At 42.2% G+C, this 24,287-nt stretch overlaps 1 protein-coding gene across 2 annotated transcripts in view; it reads right to left on the bottom strand.

Moving 5' to 3' along the window:
* Positions 1-24,287, bottom strand: part of SPON1 (spondin 1) — a 251,717-nt gene that overhangs the window by 95,013 nt on the left and 132,417 nt on the right. For both annotated transcript variants that reach the window (XM_023754511.1, XM_006089580.3), the window contains exon 6: positions 8,086-8,234. In XM_023754511.1, the coding sequence (XP_023610279.1) occupies positions 8,086-8,234 (149 nt within the window). The remainder of the gene's footprint in view (positions 1-8,085; positions 8,235-24,287) is intronic.

Raw genomic sequence — 24,287 nt, forward strand, 5'->3', positions numbered from 1 at the left:
GTATTTTGATCATTTTTTTTCTATTGGTTTATGGTCTTTAAAATTGACACATAAGTGCTCTTTATATACTAAAGAACTTAGCCCTTTGGTGACTGTAAGAGCTACAAATATTTTTCTCCCACTTTGTCCTTCATCTTTAAAAACTTTAAAGAATCTTTCCCACAATTAAAAACTGTTTTTAGCTTACTTTTATCAGTCTTTTCTTTTAGGGCCTCTGGATTGTGTAACATGCTTAGAGGGACTTTGTTCTAGATTATAAAAGTGATTCTCTCATGTTTTCTTCTAATGCTTTTACATCTTCATTTTCAAATATTTAAATCTTTTATATATTTGGAGTTTATTTTGGTTTAAGAATTGAGGTATGAAGCAAACTGGTTTTCTTGTGGCTTCCAGTTGTGTCATTATCATTTATTAAAGAATCAATTTTCCTTGAACCGATTGAAATTATACTTTTTTCATATACTTAATTTAAGATGAATTTGAGGCTATTACTCTGTCTACTCATGCTCTAGTTTCACACAGTTTTATTTAATGAAGTTTTAATATCTGGTTTAGCTAGTCTCTTCCCTACACCCCCCAAATCATTATTCTCTTTAAGCCATTTTCTAACTATTCTTGACTATGTAGCTCTTCCATAGAATTAGTCTGTATAATTAAAAACTTATTTGGCATTTTTGGGGGTAGCACTTGAAGTTTACAAATTAAGTTTGGGGTATTGGTCTTTTTGTAGTATTCCATTTCTTATCAAAGTTTTCTTTGTTTATTTAAATAACATTCTTGTACATGTACAAATAGTACAAAAAGGCAGATGGTGAAATGTGGACACACATTTCAGTTCTAACCCCTGGTCTAGAGACAATTTCATAGAAACATTCTATGCATAAAAAATTTTATATGTGCACATAATCATTTGACTCTCACCCACTTACCTTTTTTCCCCTACATGGCAGAAAGCTAGAGGCACTGTTTTGCTTTCCAGTATATACAGATCTGCCTTATCCCTCTTAATAGTTGCATGGCATTTAGCTATATAAAAGCAGCCAGTCCCCTATTGAAAAATTTCTTCTTTCCATCTCTTATTTGTATACGCAATGTTATAATAAATCTCCTTCCTCATACACCTTTGTGTGAGAATATTTCCAGAAGACAAATTCCTAAATAGAGAATTATTATGTTGAGGCATAAATAAAATGTATAAACGGTAATGTAAATCTACTCAACACTGCATAAATGTACACTTACAAACAATTAAGATGATAAATATTGCATTACGTGTTTTGCTACAATAAAACAAGAAAATGTACCATTTTGATAGCTATTGCCAAACTGCCCTCTACATCTTAAGGCAATTTGTTAATTATTCCCCATTTACATTTGCCTTCGGTCTGCAATATTTTGGCTCAGTTGCTGTAAAAATAGATTCTTGTGTGAGTTAAGTAATCTATAAGTTTTGAATAAAATTGTCCCCCATTTCCCTCAGACAGAGATTCTCAGAAAAATTCCCCGGATTTGGTGATGCTCCGGTGCAGAACGGGGGAGGCCAGAAACGGCTGGGAAGAGGCAGACCAGTTTTATGAAAGAACAGGCGTTACTGAATCGCTTTGGCTGCTTGTCCTACTGTGATTTTGATTTGTTTGAAGACTTAACTGAAAGCAAACAAGAGGTTTCATGGGACTCAAATCACACCTTTCAAATGATGTTCTAATTTCTGTATCATGTCTGTGACTGAGAATCTTTAACTCCTTTCCTACCCCATTCCTAGTATCATGTTGTTTCTATCAAACACAACTGCCCACTTATATGCACTCCATGGAGTTAAACCTTGAATGAGATGGGGAAGGACAAAGGAGGATGGACAATGACGTTAATGTAACACAGATAAAACTGGGCACTCCTGGGGGCTGTATGCAGCAGGATGACAAATCTAAAAAAATTGTATCCAATCTGACTCCAAGAAGCCTTGGAAAGTACTGTAGGTATCTTTTTTTATTATTAATTTTAAAAAATTGATTCTAGAGAGGGAGGAAGGGGAGTGGGGAAAAGACGGAGAGAGAGAAAGAGAGATTGTTGCCTCCACATGTGCCCTGACCGGGGATTGAACCCACAACACAGGTATGTGCCCTGACTGGGAATCTAACCCACAACTGTCAGGTGCACAGGTGATGCTCAACTACTGAGCCATACTGGCCAGGCTGGAAATTTATTTTAATAAGAGCTGGTGTGTGTGTGTGTGTGTGTGTGTGTGTGTGTGTGTGACTTTCTCAACCAGACAGGGCAGCATGTTATAGTCCATGGAAAACATCAGAAATAAGGCAATGGTTTTCATTAGAGAAAAGTGATCAAAAGTTTAGGAAATCAATCAGGAAAAGTAAGTTTAGTAGACATATATATCTTCTCTGTTTAAAGATGAGAAAAAAAATCTCAAAGCCTTTCTACCAGTTCCCAAAGCCTTATAAACTGTTTCAACTTTAAAGAAAAAGAACACTTGCTTATTTATTGATTATTGGACCATAGGTGGTACAATCATCCTACTGGCTGGCTTACGCGATCTGCCAAAGGCTTTCTGAAGATGAAACAAGCAATGCCTATATTAGGTTGCACCGTCATCTGACCTCTCACTGGCAGGGAAGCCTTGAATCCAAGAAACCTAAAAGCCGGTGTGTTTTATTCTCGTGCATTTTTTTTTCATGAGTGAGTGGCCATTCACAGCTCATGGTTTTATGCAAGAGACATTCATAGCTTGCTTGTGAATTAACCAATTCGGATGTTTGTTGAGCAACTACTAGGTATGAGAATGAATTAGGTGCTGGAGATATTTGGTGAGCATCTGGAAACATTAAAGACTGAGCTGATGCAGAAGGTTCTTCCTTTTGCTACAAAGATAGAAATGCCAGACAGAATACAACAAGACAGATTTTAACAATACCTAACTGTGTTTAGAAAATGTCTAGATGCCAGGAATGGGGAAGAAAATCTACCCCAGGCCCATGAGCAGGAGCTGGTACATGGTGGCCGGTCTGGGCTGTGGACCAGGACATGGGCCCTGGGGCTAGAGGTGGAGGGAATAAAGCCGTGCGAGGAGAGAGGGAAAGATCTTGATGGGAGATGAGATGCAGGAAGACATTCCTGCATCAAGTTGGACATTGGAGAGCTACCCTGTTTATGAACAGGATACAAGAACGCTCTCCATCAGACACCGGGGAAGGTGGCAAGGAAGCTTGGCCTCTGTCCAGACCCTTGAGTAAAATTCACTTTCAAAAAAACGGAAGTCCTAGTCTCTCCCATGTATGAGTGCAGAATCCATATTTATACTGGCCATGCAGTAGGGCCTTCCCCACTGATAAATGACATAAAAACTCAGGTGGACAAGACCGAGATACAATGTCACCCTAAGGAGACACAGAGGACTCCCACTGGAAAAAAAAAGAAAAACACCACTAGAGATGATCAAACAACTCAAAACCAAATGAGGAAACTAGTGATGGGCAGAGAGAGAGAGAGCAAGTTCCATTCAAAGGAACATTAGTCCTGAAGACCCCGAGATATTAGAATAATCCAAAGGAGGCAATTAGACGTGTTTAAAATTGAAGAGGTACAAGGAACCGTAATGCAACAGTAGGATGAGTATGAATAGAGGCAGTGAGGAAGGCCAACAGGTGCCTGCTTTCAGGGGACACCTAGCCTGCTTGGGAGAGGGAGGAAACAGCAGTGAAGCCTGGGGGATTCAGAAAATGGCACGTTCAAGAGCAGTCACAGTCCAGTGTCTACAGTTCCCCATCCGATGCGCAGATGCCCCTAAAGAAAGTATAATTTTTTAAAAATATATTTTATTGATTTTTTACAGAGAGGAAGGGAGAGGGATAGAGAGTTAGAAACATTGATGAGAGAGAAACATCGATCAGCTGCCTCCTGCACACTCCCTACTGGGTATGTGCCTACAACCAAGATACATGCCCTTGAACAGAATCAAACCTGGGACCCTTGAGTCCGCAGGCCGACGCTCTATCCACTGAGCCAAACCGGTTAGGGCGAAACTATAATTTTTAATAGTTACTTATGTATCTGCCTCTCCACCCATTCTGTGAATATTTCATGCTGCGCCACACTCCCCGTCATTCCTCTTGCCACACCAGCCTTCTCTTAGTTCTTCAGGCACAATAAGCCCAGTCCTGCTGCAGGGCTTTGCACATGCTGTTGTCACCATCTAGAAGAATCTCTCCCTTCTGCTTTTCTCTGGGGTCTCAGCTTCATGGCCACTCCTCAGGAAGACCTCCTCTGACCACCTATCTAAAATGGTCCCTCTCTACCACTGTCCTCTATGTCACCCCTGTTCCTTTGCACTTATAATTTACAATTACTTATTTTTTCCTTGGTCTCCCCTGTTAGAATGTAGACGCCATGAAGGCAGGAAATGAACGGTCACATCATCTCTAAAGACGGGCATTTAGCAGATGTTCAATACATTTATTGAATAAATAATTAATACACTTAATTGGGGGTGTGGTAGGACCTGATTCATGTTTTATAAAGTGGTCTGGGGCCTGGAGATTTACCTACAACAATATCTACTCCGATTAATATCTATGATTATAATTTTCTACTACTAATAGGATTATTAGTTTGTTCATTTGTTTGAAAGCCATCAGCATAAGATTTACTTCCAAGTATATCTACTATGAATAATAGGAAGAGGATTGGAGGCAGGGAGATTGGGAGGCTAGTGCAAGAATTTAAGCAAGAGATGAGGATGGCTTAGACGGGGCAGTGCTGATGAGGGAGTTGACTGAATGAATTTAAGAGAGAAGGCAGAAGTTGGGGTAGGGGGAGAATCTGACGCCTAGGTTCCTAGTAAGGATAACATGGTGAGTAGGGCACCAGATTTGGGCCAGCAGCCAGCAGAAAACCAGTCAGTCAGTACACATGCCATAAATGTGCACTAGATAAAGTAGAAACGGTCTTAGTGTAACATGTTCATTACCATGAGTACACATCAGCTCACTTTCTGTTCCCGGGTCTACCTACAGGTGTGATCTACCATTTTCTACTGCTACCACCTGCCTTGTGTTGCCCGTTTGTGACCTGCCAGGCTAATGCACAGTGCCCATTTGCCTCCGTCTCCCTCTAAGAAGTGTGCCCTGTGCCCTTCCCCCACTCTCTCCAGCCACCGTGTCATTATTGCCAATAATGCTGCTGTAATTTTTTATGAATTTTCTTGGTGTTTTGTAGTTATATTAACACTAAAAATTATACTCAATGATATTATCACAATTTCCCACTACTAATGGGATTACTAGTTTGTTCATTTGTTTGAAAGCCATTAGCATCAGATTTACCTCCAACAATATCTACTGTGATTTTTAATGCCCTTGAAACTTGTAGCGAGTCTATAATACGAGAAGGCTGGTAAGCATATAAATGTCTTCCTTGGGAAGAAAGGGCTTTTTATTTTCATCCTGGTTGGACTCGGGTTCTTTGATAGAGTGATTGGTAGGATATAAAGTATTAAAGGCTCAGAACACTGTGTTAGTTTGTAGATGTGTTCAAACAAGTTCCCGGTTATTCAGGGGACATGTTTATATTCTAGGAGGATTCCCACCTCTGCTCCTTTTTATGTTGCTTCTTACCTGACTTACATAAAAATATAATAAATTGGGTGCTTGCAGGAACGATAGAACTATGATGTGTTTGGAAGTGAAGGGGCCCCGAATCACTCTATCCAACTGACTTTCTAAGGAGCTGGGAGTTCGATGCATTGTTAGTGCAGCTCTGGAAACAGGCTTACGTCAGAGGCTGGCGAGAGGAGTTTCTCTGTTGGGCAGTTGTGTGGGGCAGGGAAGGTGGATAGGCGGGGCCAGTGTCAGGTGTGAGACCCACAGATTCTCAGGCCCCGAACTGTGAAATTCACAGCATTGTCATCGTGAAAATCTTAACAAGTTTTGAACAAGGCAACTGACATTTTCCCAAGGCCCTGCAGATTTAATATCTGGTACTATGTACAGGGTTTGGAGGCAGACAGACTTGAGTTCAAGTTCTGGTATTCTCTAGCTATTGCCTGCCTCAGTTTCTTTATCTGTAAAACTGACAATATGTTGTCTTCTCAAACTAGAAGTGAGAGCTAAAGGTACACGTCCAGTACGCAGGGGACCTGAAAGGCAGTGATAGACCCTGAGACGTGCTCAGTGGGATTTTTTTAAAAATATATTTTATTGATTTTTTACAGAGTGGAAGGGAGAGAGATAGAGAGTTAGAAACATCGATGAGAGAGAAACATCGATCAGCTGCCTCCTGCACATCTCCCACTGGGGATGTGCCCGCAACCCAGGTACATGCCCTTGACCGGAATCGAACCTGGGACCCTTCAGTCCGCAGGCTGACGCTCTATCCACTGAGCCAAACCGGTTTTGGCAGGATTTTTATCAACATGTGCAGTATCGATAATTAAACTTCTGACTATGACTTAATGTCAGAAACACTAGCCAGCTGGGACAAGCAGCATCGCCTGTGTGGTACAGAAGCCAACCCCAGGTGTGCTGGCTAGTGTTTCTGAACACACTAAGCAAAGAATGTTTTCCTAAGGGGAGCATTCTAAGGCTGAAGGCCCTGTCCATCACTTATCAATCTTTTTGCTGCTATGACACATGACAGATATGTTCACCAGCACAACTTGGTCTCAGTGTCTCACATTCATACATGCTTCCTTTTTCCCCAGAAAACTCTCAAGATAGCGAACAAGTGAGACTGGCATTATTATGAAGATGCCCTTGCCTTGGATATAAATTATTTGCAAACTTCAGTATTTCAACCATTATTTGTAACGCATGGTTTTCCCCATACCACACGACAGACTTGACAAGCCAGCGTATCACAATTCCAATCCTGAGAACTAGAAATATGGATGGATCCTCAGGATCCCAAACAGGGGACTTCCCTCCCACCCCCATGACAAGTGGAACCGACTGGGACCAATAGGAGCCCGCTGTGACTTTGCCGATGTGCGTGGCTGTGCTACGGCCTGAATAAGTGATGCCGGTTACCAGGCAGGACAGCCAGAGTCAGAGGAACACTGAGCAGTTGGTCAGATAGACTTGTGATGAATACATGACCAGCAATCTTAAAACATCTGGTTAAACATTATTTTTTCCAAGAATGGAGAAAAGACTTTAAATTGAATTCATAAGAAACATAAGCCGATTCCTGGGCATTTTGGGACTTTGGTCTAAAAGGATTTCTCAGGGGATTAAAGTAGGAGTCAGGGTGACCTTTGTTGCATTCAATTTAGGGTGTGTGGGGGCCGGGAGTCCAGGTGTGTGACTTCCAGGGGAAGCACCTCGGCTGCACTCAGCTTCCTTCGCTGCTCAGGTCTGTGGGCACATGCACATCGGGAGACATGGGCCCAGTGTCTCTGGGGCCTCCTGCATTTTCTCTCTCTGGCCCAGAGGGGTTTTGTGGGTAGTGATGGCCAAAGCTGGACCATCTCCTCTCCACAGGGCAGCCTATGAATGGCCAGAGGAAAACGCAGCTCCTCTTCCAAGATCCCTCATAACAAGTTATTTCTCCTTTGTCTCTCAGTGGTAGGAGTGGGTACCTAGATAATAGTACAGCTCTTGGACCCACAGAACATGGCACATGGTACCTGAAAGATGCTTCAGTCTCTAATGATTAGAACAAACGCCTGCCTACTTTACCAAACACCTCGAATGTTTATCTTTGGAAATGGCAGTTTTGGCTTGGACAACCTGGATGTCGCTCCTTGACCCTCTCAAGGATCATGGTAAGCAAATCGTAACCCACCACGTGGACTCTCAGGAAACCAGAGACGGTGCCCCAACAGTGTGGCCACAATAGCAGCTTTTAGCACAAACGGAAGAAAACACAAACACAGGCAGAGAAGGACAACATGATGGGCATTGGTGCCTCTGTCCTCAGCCTAACCCAGACCTTCCAGACTCAGCAAATAGATTCTGCTTCCTGGGTACCGGTTTTCCAGCACATTGTACTATCAATTTCGAGATCCTGGGAAAGAAATCTAAAGAATGCTTTGACTGCATTTCTGGTTTTGGGTTATTCTGTGATTGTTTTTCTTACCTGTTGTCGAATTTCTTCCTCCATTTTTACTGGCGAGCCCAATTCTGCAACTTGCTTGACGCCTTCGCTGGCATATCCTCCGTACTCCCACAGCACGTAATTCTTGGAGTGGGATCCACCAATGATTGCAGACCAGTGATTGGCCCGACCTAGGAAAGCCAATCAGGATGCAGGTATCAGTGTGGCTGTGGCTCAAACTCAAGGCCCTTAAATGATGGGGAGGAAGTATAATTCGACAATCACTAAACCAGAGCTGGCCAGTGCTAGGCCCTGGGCTATTCAGGGATGAGTAAGACAGTCCCTGTGAACAAGTAAGTCTTGGGAATATGCAGACAGGGCAACGGTAGATGACTGAATAAGACACAGAGGCAGCCCAGAATGATGACTTCCATTTGGAAGGGTTTCAGAGAAGGGGACAGCTGAGAGAATTTTAAAGGCTGATCAAATTTGTAAGATAGAATAGAGAGGTGATACTATTTCTGGCAGGCTAAGAAACATTAAATAACACTGTGTGTTTGGGAAACCATAGTAATTTAGCATTGCTGTGTCACAAACTGTCAAGGGAAGAGGTAAGAAATAATGCCAGGGAGGTAGGGAGAAGCCTACTCATGGATGGCTTTGTTCTAAATACTTCAGGAGGCTGGATGTCATTTGAAAGGGTTTGAAACCACAGAAGGGTTCTGAGTAGGGGAATGATGCGATCACATTTGAATTTCAGATAAATCATCCAGGCAGCAGTGTAGAGAATGCATTAGAGGGAGCAAAATTGGAGTGCAGAGCTGGGATGGTCAGCACGGAGCAAAAGGTAAAGGGATCGAGTGTGAAATAGGCTTACAATTCTGGGGAATAAGCATTGTTGCCTTTAGCTGGCTTTTCTGTACCTCCCAGGATGGGGGGTGGGGAAGGCAGGCTAGCCGTGCTGAAGGATGGATGCGAAGGCAATTGGCATATGAGGACGTGACCAGTCCACTGTGGTTTGGTGGGGATCAAGCAGGAGGGTGACCGTTGTGGGATGTAGGCGGGAATTCATGATTGACATAAGAGGAGAGCAGAATAAGGTCTGGTGGGACCAAGACAGATCTTAACCTGGAGATTTTTTAAAGTCCCAGAGAGAGGAGGGAGAGGAGCAGAGTCAATACCAGTGTGACACTGGGTTTGCTTTGCACGTGATGAATGTAGACACATATATATGTCTTACTAAGTTCCATACAATTCATCATAGGGTTGGCTTAGTTCTCTGCCATTCTTTGGTTGGGTTTAAAAAATCTCCAGTTTAAGAACATTTTCAGACATAGGGAAGAGGAAAACTTGCACTGGGCGGCCTCAACTGACATTTGCAGTTCACCACCCTGTGGCCCAGAGTGGGTAGAACTCTCCACTGCAACCTACCGCTTAGGACATGATTCCCAACGGGGCCTGATCCTGTTTACGTTTGCCACCTGCTATCCCGTGGTCCCTGCTCCCAGGGGCACAGTAAGAGCAGGGGCACAAAGCCAGCCTTCTGGCCTGCTGAGGGCAGCCTTGCCCCACCCCAGGCAGATGACAACACCGCGTGGGTCTGCCCAACTGCTTGTTCATTATTTCCCACACATCAGGGAGATGCACACTTGTGTTTATCTGTCATGTCCCTAGAGAAGACAGATGGAGATGCTGCCCGCTGTTTCTCTCACTCACTTCCTGAGTGGGGAGAATGTCCTAGCTGTCATCTCAGCCAAGAGCACTGCTTGTGTCAGAGCAAGAGCAGGAACTAGTGCTGGCCTTTGGTTCACGATGTGAAATCAGGGAAACCGGTCAAAGCACCTCTTGGTCCCCCTGTTCTGTGCCATCAAAATGCCCCCTTGTTCCAGCCCCATCCTACCTGCAACTTTAAAAATATATATATATTTTTATTGATTTCAGAGAGGAAGGGAGAGGAAGAGAGAGATAGAAACATCAATGATGAGAGAGAATCATTGATCTGCTGCCTCCTGCACAGCCCACACTGGGGATCGAGCCTGCAACCCAGGCATGTGCCCTGACTGGGAATCGAACCGTGACCTCCGGGTTCATAGTTTCATGGTCAACCACTGAGCCATGCTGGCCTGGTGTCCTACCTACAATTTTCGTACCTCAGTGGCTTAGCCCATGCTGGTCCCTCTGTGTTTCTTTACTCTTGACTTGGCCAACTCATCCTTCCTTCATGATATCCAGAAGCCTCCCAAGACTGATTGAAACCCTTGTCTTAGGCCTCCTCACAGCACAGATAACGTTTAAAATCACTTGTTACTTGTCTGCTTTCCCACTAGACTTAAGCTCCCTGATAGAACTTGTCTTCAGCACTGTACCCCCAGTACCTAGCACTGTGCCTGATGCAGTGTGAGTGCTCAGTACACATTCCCTAAAGCATTTCATCCAAATGATCCAATGGGAAGGTGGCAGTGTCTGTGCTCGGAGCATTTGGGAGCAGGCTTGTACAGATTGGATTCAATGTGATTACATTCAAATCTCAGTTCAGCATAGTTCCTGACACCTACTGGGCTAAAGCACTTAGCTATCCTGATGCTATTAAGAAACAAACACCAACCAACAACAGAAAAGAAACCATTGGTCTTAAAGCCATCAGAGAGGGATCCAAATCCTGGCATTGTTACTTCCTAGCTGTGTAAACTTGGCCAAATTCCAATTACTGTATCTCCCTGAGTTTCAGCTCCCCTTTTATAATTCAAGAATGATAATGCCTACCTTATCAACCTATTATATGAATTAAATTCAATTTTTGAAAAAGTGAGATAATATATATGCAATTACTACTGGCAACACAATAGACACTCAATAATTATAATTTCCTCCTTTCCTGGTTGTTAGGGAGACTGTAAAAATGAGTAAAACATGAAACCTGCCTTAATTCAGTATAGAAGATAAGAAATAGAAAATATGGAACAGGATAAGAGGATGGGAACAAGCACAATCATAGGGGGATTAGGAGATGGGCCCAGATGGGTCTTTCTGGTTTATTTATTCAACTCCATTAAGTCTGTGCCAAGTGCAGTGGCTGGCCATGGACACTGACAAGAATTAGATATGGTGCTTGCTCTGGAGGGACTCACAGTCTAGGGGCGGAGAAACAGATGGATAAGCAGATTACTTACAATTAAGCATGGTCAGGGTTATTACAGAAACAAGAACACAGAGCACAGGGGATGGAGCAGCTAACTCCAAATTCCCCTAACATCCAACGATTCAGTCTGAAGGCACATGTGCAGAGAAGCAAGTGCCTCAAGAGTGGGATGCCTTTGTGGTTTCTTACCCTTCAATAAATGTCATTATATCAGTTCCGACCTTCTAGTCAATACATTTGCAAGTTTTCTACTATGATCTTACAACATACCACATTAATTCACATTTCAACACATGAATAACATCAACCACATGACAGATACATTCAGGGCACTAGGCTAGGGTGAGGGACCAGACTATACCCTCCCTGGTGGAACAAGCCAGGCATCCATTGAAAAACAATTGGAAAGGGCATGATTTCAGTTGAGGGGCAGTCATTCAGGTGCAGAATGATACAGGGGAGAAAAGCATGATGACCACGAGCCAGCCATTCAATCTCTCAGAGCCTCAGCTTACCTTTAAAAAAAATTTATTTTTCAACTACAGTTTACACTCAATACCATTTCATACCAGTTTCAGATGTACAACAGCAAAGTGGTCAGAAAACCATGCACTCTACAGAGCGGTCCCCCTGCTGCCCCAAGCACTCACCTGGCCCCATACCCAGCTATTATCAACTATACCCCCCATTCAGCAATCTGCATCTCTATGGCTATTTAGCAACTATCAATTTGCACTGGGGAAAAAGAAGAGAGTAATTACTGGGCTTGACTTCTCTCTCAGAGTTGTGCAAAGTAATTGGGCTGGTTTCTGAAAGAACTATGAAAACTTTAAAGAACTGTACAAAACAAAGGTCTCTGAACAATTATAGACAGAAAGCACTATGGGCATCCACAAGAGGAATTCAGAAAAAAGTGGAGGGAGCTAGGAAACTTTCTCATTGAAAGGAGGCTCCCATGGGAAGATTGGGCAGTAGGAAAGGATTCTATTAAAAAATAGGTAAGAGGATTAAACATTTATTGAAGGGTATTAGGTGTGAGGTATAATGCTTTCCTAGATGTAACCCTCGCTACAACCTCATTCTCATTGTCTAGATGAGGACATTAAGTCCCAGAGATGGTAAGGAACCTACCCAGTCTCACAGAGCTAGTGATGAGCAAAGCTTGGGTTCAAACCCAGGTCTGCCTGATCCCAGAAGACACACTCTTTTCTCTACACCCCACTGAGAGGCCAGGAACCAGAGAAGACCATTTGGTGGGCTGAAGAGTTAGAAGACAAAGAAATAAGATGAAAAAGAAAGTCAGGGCCAGGTTGTGGGAGGGTGCTGAGTGCCGGTCATGGTAAATGGCATTGATAAAAGGGGAAAACATGATGGGAGTTTCCTTCTGGGAAGAATGACAACAGCTACATATTGAGCTGATACTATGTGCCAGGCACTGTGCCAAGGACTTGACCAACATTAAACTCTCAAAAAATAAAACCATTTTGATACAGATGAAATTATAATTTTCATTTTTTACACAAGAAACTTAGACTCAGAGACGTTGAGTTAATCCATGATCACAGAAACAGATGACTGAAGACGCTGGGATTGAGTTAGGTCTGTCTGGTGCCAGGGCCCAGCTCTTCTCCACCACACTGCACCGCATCTCCAGCAGGATACACTCCAGAGGGCCCAAGGGTGAAGAGACCAACTAGGAGACCCACTGGCATTTCCTGCATGAGTTGTATAAGGTCTGACTTAGGGCATTCGATAGAAAATGGAAACTCGGGGTCAGAGGTATGAGCAATAAGAGGAAAGATGGGACAATCTTTGGGAGGCAGTTTGGTGAAATAGTTAAAACACTGATATTTGGATTAGACTAACATGTACTCTAATCTCAGTTCTGAAACTTTCTAGCTTGAATAAGTAAATTATCACTCTCAACCTGTTTCTTTTTCTGTAAAGTAGGAATATTGACATGACCAACCTCCTAGTGTTGTTTTGAGGCTGAAGTAATGACTAGTGGCTGGCACATAAAATAGGCTCGATGCTAATAAATGTTAATCAGCAAAATTAAATTGGAACAAGGCAGGGCAAACCCAGACAAGTTTCTGGAAGGCATGGGAACCAAAGAGAATCTGATTGGATGATTGGGCAGCAGTTTGACAGGACTGGTGGGTAGAGATAGAAAGGTCAGATGCAAGAACCTAGATATGAAAAAATGGTAGAGAGCTGTCTAAATGTGACACAGTGGTCTGGGGCCTGCAGAGTAAGGTGGTTAAGCAGAATCCAGTAAACTGAGACACAGAGAAGTTTAGACTTGGGCCCCACCATCCTCCAGGAAATAAGAGAGGAGAGAGAGAAGTCACATTATCAGAAGGTCTGGGGCTAGGGGGCTAGGTAAATGCTTGTGGCCTCCTTAAAGGAATACTCCCACTGGGGTCCTTGGTGAAACACTGAGCTTCAGTCTTGGGTGCAGGGGCAGAGACACCAAGACCATCACCAACCCCTTTTGCTCTCAGGTATGGCCACAGCCGTTTGGTTTAGCATGCCTCATTCTGGTTCTGGCAGTGTCCAATTGGCCTATACACATCTGGGTCTAGACATTTACTCCCAATAGCTTGGATGAAGGCATAGATGGAACACAGGCAGGTGTGAAGTGGCAGGAAGAAGTGATTATACATGTGAGTTTGAGATACCGATAGCCAACCAGGTACATTTGTCTAAAATGCCACTCCAGGGACATATATCCTGAAAATATGTGCAGTAACCTTATTTCTGACACCTTTTCTGTTGTCATTGCTGGTGCTAAATTACCATTGTTCATAATGATGCCTAAAAGGCCATCACTGATAAAAGAAGAGCGTTTTCTGGCTTTTTGTCTGGTGTGGGAGACAGCACACTGCAGGGTAAATGGATTCCCTGAGATGTTCTGCATACAGCAGGTGTTCAGTGACAGCCCAGATTTCTGGCCTGCTTTGACAGTGGCTGTATTCCCCTGCCAATCCCAAGCCTGAACAAAGCCGCCCATTCATTTCCTTGACATCCATTTATAACACTTCACTGGAGAATGTTCTACAACTTGGTGACTGGTTTACTACAGCATCCTGTTATCCAACCTCAGCCTCAGCAAATCTTTTTTTTTGAGGGGGGGGGAACCCTGTAATTTGCTAGAGTAGCAACACCAGAACTTCTCTGATCTCTAAGTCTTAGCCTCCTCCCACCTTTTATCTTTTAGTAAACGACCTTGTCATTTAACTCTTCTGAGAAGACCAAGGTCAACCTGCCCACAGACTCATCCATGCACCATGTGGCCAATAGAAAAATGCAGTGGACCTGCCAGCTCTATTCATAAAAGTCATCTTGGATCTCACTTTCCTCTTGCCCTTGTTATTCTCATCCTAGGCTCAGTTCCAGAATCTGCATGGTTTCTGATACCTTGGAATTGGCTACAGAACTTGGCTCCTCTGGGTTTGCCCCTGGGTGCTGACCAAGACACAGCGTGTACTAGTACTTGTTCTGTGGCTCTTCCTGCTCTTGGCTGCTTCAGAAACTCACTCTAACCAAGCCATTCTGGTTTTCAGGATCGCATCCCAGTATGGCCTCCTGGAAAAAGCTCTGCATGGGGAAATACGTCAATTAAGCCAGAAATTCCTCACCTTTCTATCGCTCAGCTAGCCTTTTTTCCTTCCTTAAGGTCTCAAAAAAGTATCACTTTTTCATTCCAGAACCAACTCTTGCACTTATGAAATTGGTTATATCCTTTTGTATTTCCTTGAGGCCTCCAACAATAATATTCTATTCTATTAAATTAGTTCATTGAATGAACATTTACTAGACATATAGGGTGTCCCCCAGAATGTATACACACTTTTTTCTGATAGCACAATAGATGTTCATTTCTTTTTAGATTTAACCCATTGGAATTAGTAATTATTCAAACTATGTATACATTTTTGGGACACCCTCTATACTATGTGCTAATCCAGGGATCAGCAAGCTACAGCTCACTGCCTGTTCTTGTTCCAATAAAGTGTTTTATTTTACATACTATTTTTTAGTGTTTATGGCTGCTTTCATGCTGCAATGGCAGAGTCAAATAGTTACAACAGACAGAGTATCTGGCTGCAAACCCCCTAAAATATTGACTATCTGGCCCTGTGTAGAAAAAGTTTGCTAAAACCTGTGCCACTCCATGGAGACTGAGAAGAATCAGACTTGGCCCCTTTCCTTGAGATGTTCAATCTGCAGGGTAGGGTGGAGGGCATAGAGGACAGGTCATGATAGGCAATTGCCATCAACTATGTGCAATACAGCTTTGAAAAAGGCAAAAACAGAGTGATATAAGAGCACAAATAAGGGAACATTAAATGCTAACTGAACCAGAAAGGGCTTCCTGGAAGTCATGATAGTTGAGCTACATTCTGAAGGATAAGTAGGAGTTAGCAAGGCAATTAGGGGATAGGAAGAAGAATATTTTTGCAGAAGGACCAGTGTGTACAAAAGCAGAGCATAATAAAATGTACATGGAAAACCACAAGTAGGTCAAGCTGTGTGTGTGTGTGTGTGTGTGTGTGTGTGTGTGTGTGTGTGTATTTGTAAGAAAGGGATGATCAGTGATGAAGCCAGTCAGCCAGGCATATCATGAAGGGATATGAATGTCTTAGCAGTAAGTTTTTATTTTATCTTGAAGGTAAGGTAGAGCAGAGAAGAGAATGTGATAGTCCTGTCTGCAGACAACTCCCAAATCTACACATGCTCACACAACTTCTGCTTCTCATTCTTATGTAGTAAATAGCACTAGACTAGCCCTCTGCACATAATTGTAAAACTGGACAACATCTATGAAACACCAGTTTTCAGATGTTGGAAAACAGACAGCAAGGGACTAGGATCCTTGAAAGAAGGGAAACGTAAGAGGGGAGCCCTAGATTTGTCCTGGGCATTTTCTGGTTTACTAGCAGTGTGACCTTGAAAAAACTACTGGCATTTTCTAAGACTTTGTTTTCTTATCTGTGAAAAAGAAATAACAATGGTGCCTACCCTTTAGGATTGTTATGGCTATTACAGAAGGACATCCATATGAGAACAGTACAGTGTCTGTTACGTAGCAAATATTTAATAAATGTTACTTTTAATATTCCATTTCTCCAAGGAAGATAAGGATTGGGAACAAACTGGAGCATGCACAGGACCTATCCATTAGGATAAAGCAAAATCTTGGAAGACAGCTGAATTTTCCAGGTGGTGTGGTCAGCTTGATTGCGGTTCAGGTGGCAGTCAGCTCTGGGGAGGGGGATAGTAGAAGCCCATCAGGTGGTGGAGCAAGGGGTGAGGGAATGGCAGCAGAATGAGTCATGTGTACGGACAGAAGCAGCCATTAGAGCCCCTGTCACAAGCTTGCAATGAGTGTTCAATTCTCCCTTCTACTGAAAAGAGGCTTAGAGGGAAGCAGGGGCCAAAGCAGCATCTCTGTTCTTGAGTCTGGAGATAGTTTAGGAGTCCAGAGAGGAACCCCACAGGACCCAGGACTGGGATCGGGGCTGCAGTGTCTTTAACAACTGTCTGTCTCACATAGGAATTGCCCTAGAAACGTGGAAATAATAATAATTAAAACAGCTAGTGAGACTTTACTACGTGCTTTTCATATTGTTATTTATTTAATCCTTGGAACAAAGCCACTTGACAGATTAGGAAATTAAAGCACAGAAAGTTTAAGTGACTTGCCTAGTTATCCAGTTAGTAAACGGCAGAGCCAGGATTTGGACCCATGCAAGCTCACTCTAGAGAAGTTCTGTCTAAATGAGCTTTTCTGTGAAGGTGGAGGTGTTCTATATCCCGCTGTCCAATATGGTTGCCAGTTGCCATATGTGGGTATTGAGCACTTACAGTGACAAAAGGCCAGTGTGACTGAGAATCTTAATTTTATTTAATTTTAACCAGTTTCAATCTAAATAGCCATGTGTGTCTAGCGGCCATCAATTTGGACAGCACGGTTCTGGAATCTAGGATAGATTTAAGGACTGTTGCTAAGTTCAAGGACCAAGTGTGCAGGTAACCCCTCCTGGGAAGTGGAAATACAAGAGGATAAACCCTACTGGGCACTGGGGTCTCTCACAGTGTGAATCACAGGTGGCAGGTGGACGGCCTACAGGAAGAGCCAATGCACTTGGACTAAGATTTGGCTTACAGCAGCCGCATGTGGTGCTTTGTATTACTCACCTCCATCGGCCTCTCACTGAAGCCACAACAATGGTGGCAGGTGTGGGCCACACTCGCACTGCCAGTGTGCATTTCAGATGCACTGTGCTCCTTTTCCTTTACTGCCTCATGGCCTCGGAAGCTCTGGGGCCTGGTTGGCCTACAAGCAAGTGCTAGGATGTTAGTGCTCCTGGAGGCCATCCTCAACCCATAGAGGGGCGGGTGCTAGCTGACAAATCCGGGAGGTGGGTAATTCTTGGAGGCGTCTGTACACTTTTCAGAGATACAATGATGCCAATGACTTCAAAATGCACTCTTAGGTGGATTCCTCCACCTCTCCTTCCCTTTTCCCCCAATTCCTTCTCTCCTGCTTGCTGGATCATCTTCTACAGAAAGTGTCTGCACCAAAGTCCTTGCCTCGGGCTCTGCTTTGGGGGAAATGGAGACATGGATCAATTCAAGTAAGATCATGTGTCTGGGCCCAGAGGCCCATAAAGTGACAGTCTGGAGATTAAACAAGAGGCAGCTGGGGCTGCTCCTCCTCAGAGTCGTCTTACATAATACAGATGACCCTTCAGCACCCCTCTACCCAAAGCTATGGACGTTGTCTTCATCATTGTTGTCATCGTTACTGTTATCATCACAAACACTACCATTCATTGAACTCATTCTCTGCATCATGCATGTCACAGGTATTAGCTAGCATCCTGCTGTTCTCACAATGGTCATACTAGGTAGGTCAGTTACCATCCCGTGTTATGGATGAGGGAACTGAGCTGCTAGTAAGGGGCAAAGCTGAGATTATAATCAGATCTGCCAAGGCCACAGCATTTCTACTCCCCTAGGGAGCTAGAGCTTGAACGAAGTCTAGATATAGTTAGAAGGCCATTCTGATGTCACCAGAATCAGCTCTTGGGGTGGGTAGAACTGTGCCTGTCCAGCCCCTGACAACATTGTAGGGATTGGCTCTTGACATCATCAGTTTCAGCCTTCTTCAAATTCAGCCTTTCCAAGCCAATTTTTCTGAACTTCTGACTGTGATTTATTTACTGTGATTTATTTAGACATCTCTTAAAGCCTAGTCAACCACGTGATTCTCGTCTTAGAGGCAAAGAACATAATCTTAGGGCACCTCTAGACTCTCCATCGCTACTGTGGAGGCTGGTTAAAAGTTTATTGTGCACTGACAAATAGCATAGGGGTTATATTTCTAGAAAAAGGATCTTTATTTAAAAGTGTCCTTCCAAGCTGACTTTTCCACATAAACATTATTATAAATGGGAGCGAGGCTGTATTCCTGGACACCTTCCAAATGTTTAATACACCATTAACATCTGAGTTTGAAACCCCAGGGAAGAAACTGTAGCACTTTGGATGATAAATTCTAGCAATGTTTATCTATTTTTAAAAATCTAAGAGCTTGTATTTAAAAACTTAGCAGGAACAATAAATAACTTTATTTTTTAGAGTATAACAAAGGGAGAGAGAGAGAGAGAGAAAGAGAGAGAGAGAGAGAATGTCTCCCACCCCATTAGTTCATTTTTCAGGTTTGCATCTTAACTGTCAGCTATACTCTGTAAGTAGTTAGCCATTGCTCTTCTGTGTTTAAAAAGTATTTGGGCAGCAGAGCGAAGAAATAGTAATTACTGAGTACATGCTTGTTCCGGCTGCTTCATATGTATCCTCTAATTTACTTTCAATCCCATTTCATTGGTGAGAAAACAGAGGCTTGACGAGAATGCCAATGGGCACATTGCTTGTGAGTGATTGGACCAGGATTTAAATCATGAGTACCTTGTCTTTGGGAAGACTTTTTGTTTTGCCAGTGAGAGAGAAGCTAGAGGCTCTAGGGAAAGTTTGTTAAGCTAATAATAGAAGCAAAGTCTATTGAACCAAGTCTATATATAGGATGAAAGAGAAGTCAAGCTGAGGTAAAAAAAAAAATCCACCTCAAAATTGAAGGTAAAAGTGAAGATAGGAGCTCAATTTCTTTCCTGACCATAGATGCAGAAACCTCAAACAAAATATTGGCTTTATATCCAGTTATTTAGAAAAAGTATACCATATCACAATCATATAGTGCTTATTCCAAAAATGTAATGGTGGTTTAACATTCAGCATTCAATCAATATAATTCATCACATCAACAGAAAAATTATATAAATATCTTCACAGATACAGAAAAACATTTTATTATATTCAATATCTATTCATGATAAAAAAAATTTCAGCAAACTAGAACAGAAGAAAACTTTCTTTACCTCATAAATAGCTACCAAAAAAGCTATAGCAAAAATCATACTTAATAATATATTAAAAGCTTTCCCTACAATTACTGCTAAAATAAAATGCATTTCCCACAAGATTGGAACAAGGCAAGAATGCCCACTATCACCACTTCTAATCATCATTGTACTGGAAGTGATAGCCAGTGCAACAAGGCAAGAAAGAGAAATAGAAGGCATAAGGATTGGAAAGTAATTGTGGTAAGATATAATTGTGTGTAAGAAATTGCAAAATAATCTATATGTCAGCAAATAGAATTAATAAGTATATATATCAAGGTCTCTGGATACTATGTCAATATATAAGAATTAACTTAATTCCTAAATACCATGACAAACAAATCAAATTAATATTTTTTAAAAAGCTATTATTTAGAATAGCATAAAGTATATATTTTAAAGGATAACTATAGTAAACAAGACTTCTCCATAAAAATCTATAAAACATTACTGAGTTTACTCAGAGTAAATCTAAATAAATGGGGCAATATAACATATATGTTGATTAGAAGAGTCAATAATCCAAAATTGCCAAATATCCCTTAATTTTCCCTCAAATTCAACATAAACCCAATAAAAATACTAGCAGGTCTTTAAAAAATAAAGATTGAGATCATGATTCTAGAAATTAGAAGAACCAAGAACAGCCAAAATAATCTTGAAGAAGAAAAAAGTTGGAGAACTAACATTCCCAGGTATGAAGGACAAATTGAACCAATGAAACAGAATGACAGAACATAAAATCCAGAAATAGACCCACAGATATAATTAGTCACTAGATATATGACAAAGGTGATTCTAATGTAGAACGGAAAGAATGGGCATTCCAATAAATAATTCTGGGGGGATAAAGAATTTTGACCCTTATCTCAAACCATACAAAATTAAATTACAGATCAACTCAACATTTAGATATAAAAGGTAAAGACAATGAAGCTTTTAGAAGAGAATATAGAGCAAAGTCTCCATGACTTGGAGGTAGGCGAAGATTTTCTTAAGTGAGACACAAAAAGTGCCAACTTCAAAGAGAAAAGATCATAAGGGTTACATTAAAATTAAAACCTTTTGTTCATCAAAGATTAGGAGAATAAAAAGACAAGCCACAGAATGGGAGAAGATATTAGGAATATATACATTTGACAAAGGACTCATATCTAGAATATATAAAGAACCCCTAAGAAGCAATAAGAAAAAGGCAGACAACTCAATAGAAAAAATGGTCAAAAGACAAAAACAGTCACTTTAGCCAAATGGCCAATATCAACATAGTAATCAAAATAAAAGAAATTAAAATCATAATGCTACATCACCACATGTAAATAATTTTGTTGTGCAAAATTATTCAACAGCATCTACTAAAACTAGGTTACATATGTTATGACCCAGCAATTCCACTCCTAGTATATACCCAGCAGAAATGCGTGCATATATTTACCAGAAGGCATGCACATAAATGCTTGCTTACACAGCACTATTCATACTAGCGCTAAAATGGAAACTGCCCAAATGTTCATCCATATTAGAATGGATAAATGAAATGTGGTACATTCACACAGTGGAGTATTATACAGCTATGAAAACGAACAAACCAAAATTATATGCAACCATGTGGATGAATCTTACAAACTATAAAGATAACAAAAGAAGCCAGACACTAAAGAGTACATGCTATAAAATTTCATCTACAAAATTTTTAAAAACAAGTAAAATTACTCAATAATAGAATTCAAGAAGATGACTGTCCTTTGCAAAACTGGAAGGGGACAAAAGGAGGCTTCTGGAGTCCTAGTAATTTTCTGATTTTTGTGCTGGTAACATGAATGTGTTCAAATGAATGGCAAATGGTGAGCTGTACACTTAAAATTTACCAACTTCTCCATATGTATGTTATGTTTCAAGTAAAAGTTCACTTTAAACAAAGAAAATGTGAAAGTGAATACAGTGTTACCTCTCTTTCCTTGTCTCTCAAGGCTCACTCTGGACTACCCCAGGCATTTATGGGAACCCGAAGTTTAATTCTCATGTAATGGGGATGTGACAGGGAAAATGACTGAGATAAGCTGTGAGCTTGTAAGAGGCAAAGGTTACCTTAGCACATTTTAAAGATCAGAGGTCAGGTACTCTGGGCCAGGAGCTCAGCCTGCATGGAGCCATTAGCTGGCAATTGCAAAGCTTGGATCTTTATTCTGAGATTTGACCTCTCAGGGAGGCAACTTGGTAGAGCAAGAGCTTGGTTTATCTTAATGCAACTCACTGGTCACATGTTATACTCTACGTCCTGTGCAAGGTCCTGGGGATTCTGAGCCAAACTAGACAAGGGCCCGTCACCATAAGAGGGAGGCTCAGACATGAATGGGCAGTTACAATGCAGCATGGACACAGTTGTGATAAGAAAACCACAAAGCTCGAGCAGGAAAGAGGAGGGTTGCTAATCTAGATTGGGGAACGGGACTAGGCTTTCCGAGGCAGTGGGGTTTATGTTATGAATGAACAGGTGGCATGCAATCAGCCAGGTGAAGGGGGTGTGGCTGGGCAGGTGCTGCCAGCACATGACAGTACATGTGTAAAGGCCCAGAGATCACAGCGAGCAGGGTGCTCTCAGGGAACATAAGATGGCTATGCAGCCAAGAGTACAAATTGCAGAGGGGGCCCGAGATTAGACTGGTACTTGTCAGGTCCTGGTGGATTTAGCCCAGTTGAAGAATTTGTATTTTGGCCCAGGGTGATGCAATTAAATCTTGAATTTACCCCTTCTGGAGTCTGTGACCTTGACCAAGTTCCTTCTGCTTTGGTAGTATCCGAACTATATGAGTTTTGCCTTGAATATTCAATTTACGTTGGCTTTCCCACCAATAGTTTTAAAAATACATGAAGAGGTGACTTGTTTTCTAAAGGCCCGCACATAGTAGGTACATGCAAGAAAGTGGTGGATTGATGAATGCCCCAAGTTCTATAGCAAAGGAGAACAGCGTCTCAGCGTATTATTTAGAAACACAAAAGTTGGCTCAGACCCACGCCCACCACCATATGCTGGCAGCTGAGAACACTGCAAAGGCAGTAATCAGGATGGAAAATTCCTTTCAAGTTCCCAAACCTGCAGCCCAAGGTGGCAGCTGGTGGCCTATTATTCCCTGGAGCTCTGGTGAAATGGAGGAGTTCTGTTTGTGCAATTCTAGGCAGAAGTCTGTTTTCTCTTGATGAGGAGGGATAGTTTATGGTTAGAGGGATATTTCCTTCTTCTTTTAAAAAACCTTCTTAGAGATTAAATGATCATAGTAAGGACAGCACAAATTCCTGCCATAAGGTTTGTCTTCCTAGTACTTCCTCAGAGGGAAATAAAGGGTTGAATAATTTATTCATTGCTTGAACAAACTTCAAGGGTGCTGTCAGAATCAAGACCAGACCAGGCTTAGAGATAAGACAGAGAAACTGGTAGTGGAGGTGACTGGGCGGGTTAGGGACCTCCCAGAATTAGGGGACACCAGGGACTCCAGCATCAGGCAGGTCTGACAGCTCTAAGAGGCAGAATTCCAGGGCTTGAAACAATTGGTAGGAGCAAGGGAAAGACCTCATCCTTGGAGGGGCAAAGATAGGCTCCCACATGGGTCTCGCTAACATTTCCATGCATCTGGTACTGAGCTAAAAGGCAATATTAAGGGCAAGGCCAGCCAAAGCGTAGGCAGTCCCTAGAATCAATAAGTGCTTGAAGATTGAGACCTAATTATGAAAATTTGGGTCTAAAGCAATAACTGGATCACACACAAAAATGAGGTATAATAATAGCTAATCATTCTATAACACTATATGCCAGGCACTCTTCTAAACTCTTTACATACATTAAATCATTTCATCCTCACAATAGTCCTGTGAAGCCACTATTGTTTTTATTCCCACTTTATAGAGGAGAAAACTGAGGCACAGAGAAGGTAATTAAGTGATTTGCCTATCATCTCAAAGATAGTCAGTGTTAGAGGCGGGATTCAGTCTGGCTCCAGAGTCCACACACTTAACCATTGGAAGTGATGGCCTTGTTAGAATGGGGACAATGATGGGTTACCCAGCTCTTGCAAAAATTCTTCCAAACAAAGAAAATCACTGGTTCCACAACCCCAGGGGCTGGACTGAGTCTGAAGAAGGGGCTCAAGGTCCTCATCCCGTTCACTTTTCAGGAGCACTTTTGCCTGGAAGAGCCGTTTGTTGTTATACTTCAAGCGTATCATCCTAGTAGCTGTGAGTAGCAGATCTAAGCCACCTCGGTCTGCCAGCTTTCCCCCTTTTCCTTTAATCTGCAAGTTTTGGCCCAGTAGCCGCCAGGATGGGGAGCTGATGTTTCTCTTTGGCCGATAGAAATATCTGACTGACAACCTCTCAGTGGCTGCCTCTGGCACGGGAGTAGTGTGAACCATTTTCCAAGTGTTGTGTGTTCAGAACCCCAACTGGCATCACAAATCTATTAACTTGTTTCCATGCTCTTTGGTAGAAATCCATGCCACTTTGTCAACCAAAATAAGACTTTCAAAACAGAGTTAGGATGTTGCTGTAATCAGTGTAGCCTAAGTAAGTGCTAATGAAGAATTAGATGCATATAAATTGGGTTGAAGAGGCATTTTCCTGCTGTATTTCCAAAGCGAAACCCA

The sequence above is a fragment of the Myotis lucifugus genome, unplaced genomic scaffold, assembly GCF_000147115.1.
Source record: "Myotis lucifugus unplaced genomic scaffold, Myoluc2.0 scaffold_61, whole genome shotgun sequence".
NCBI lineage: Eukaryota > Metazoa > Chordata > Mammalia > Chiroptera > Vespertilionidae > Myotis > Myotis lucifugus.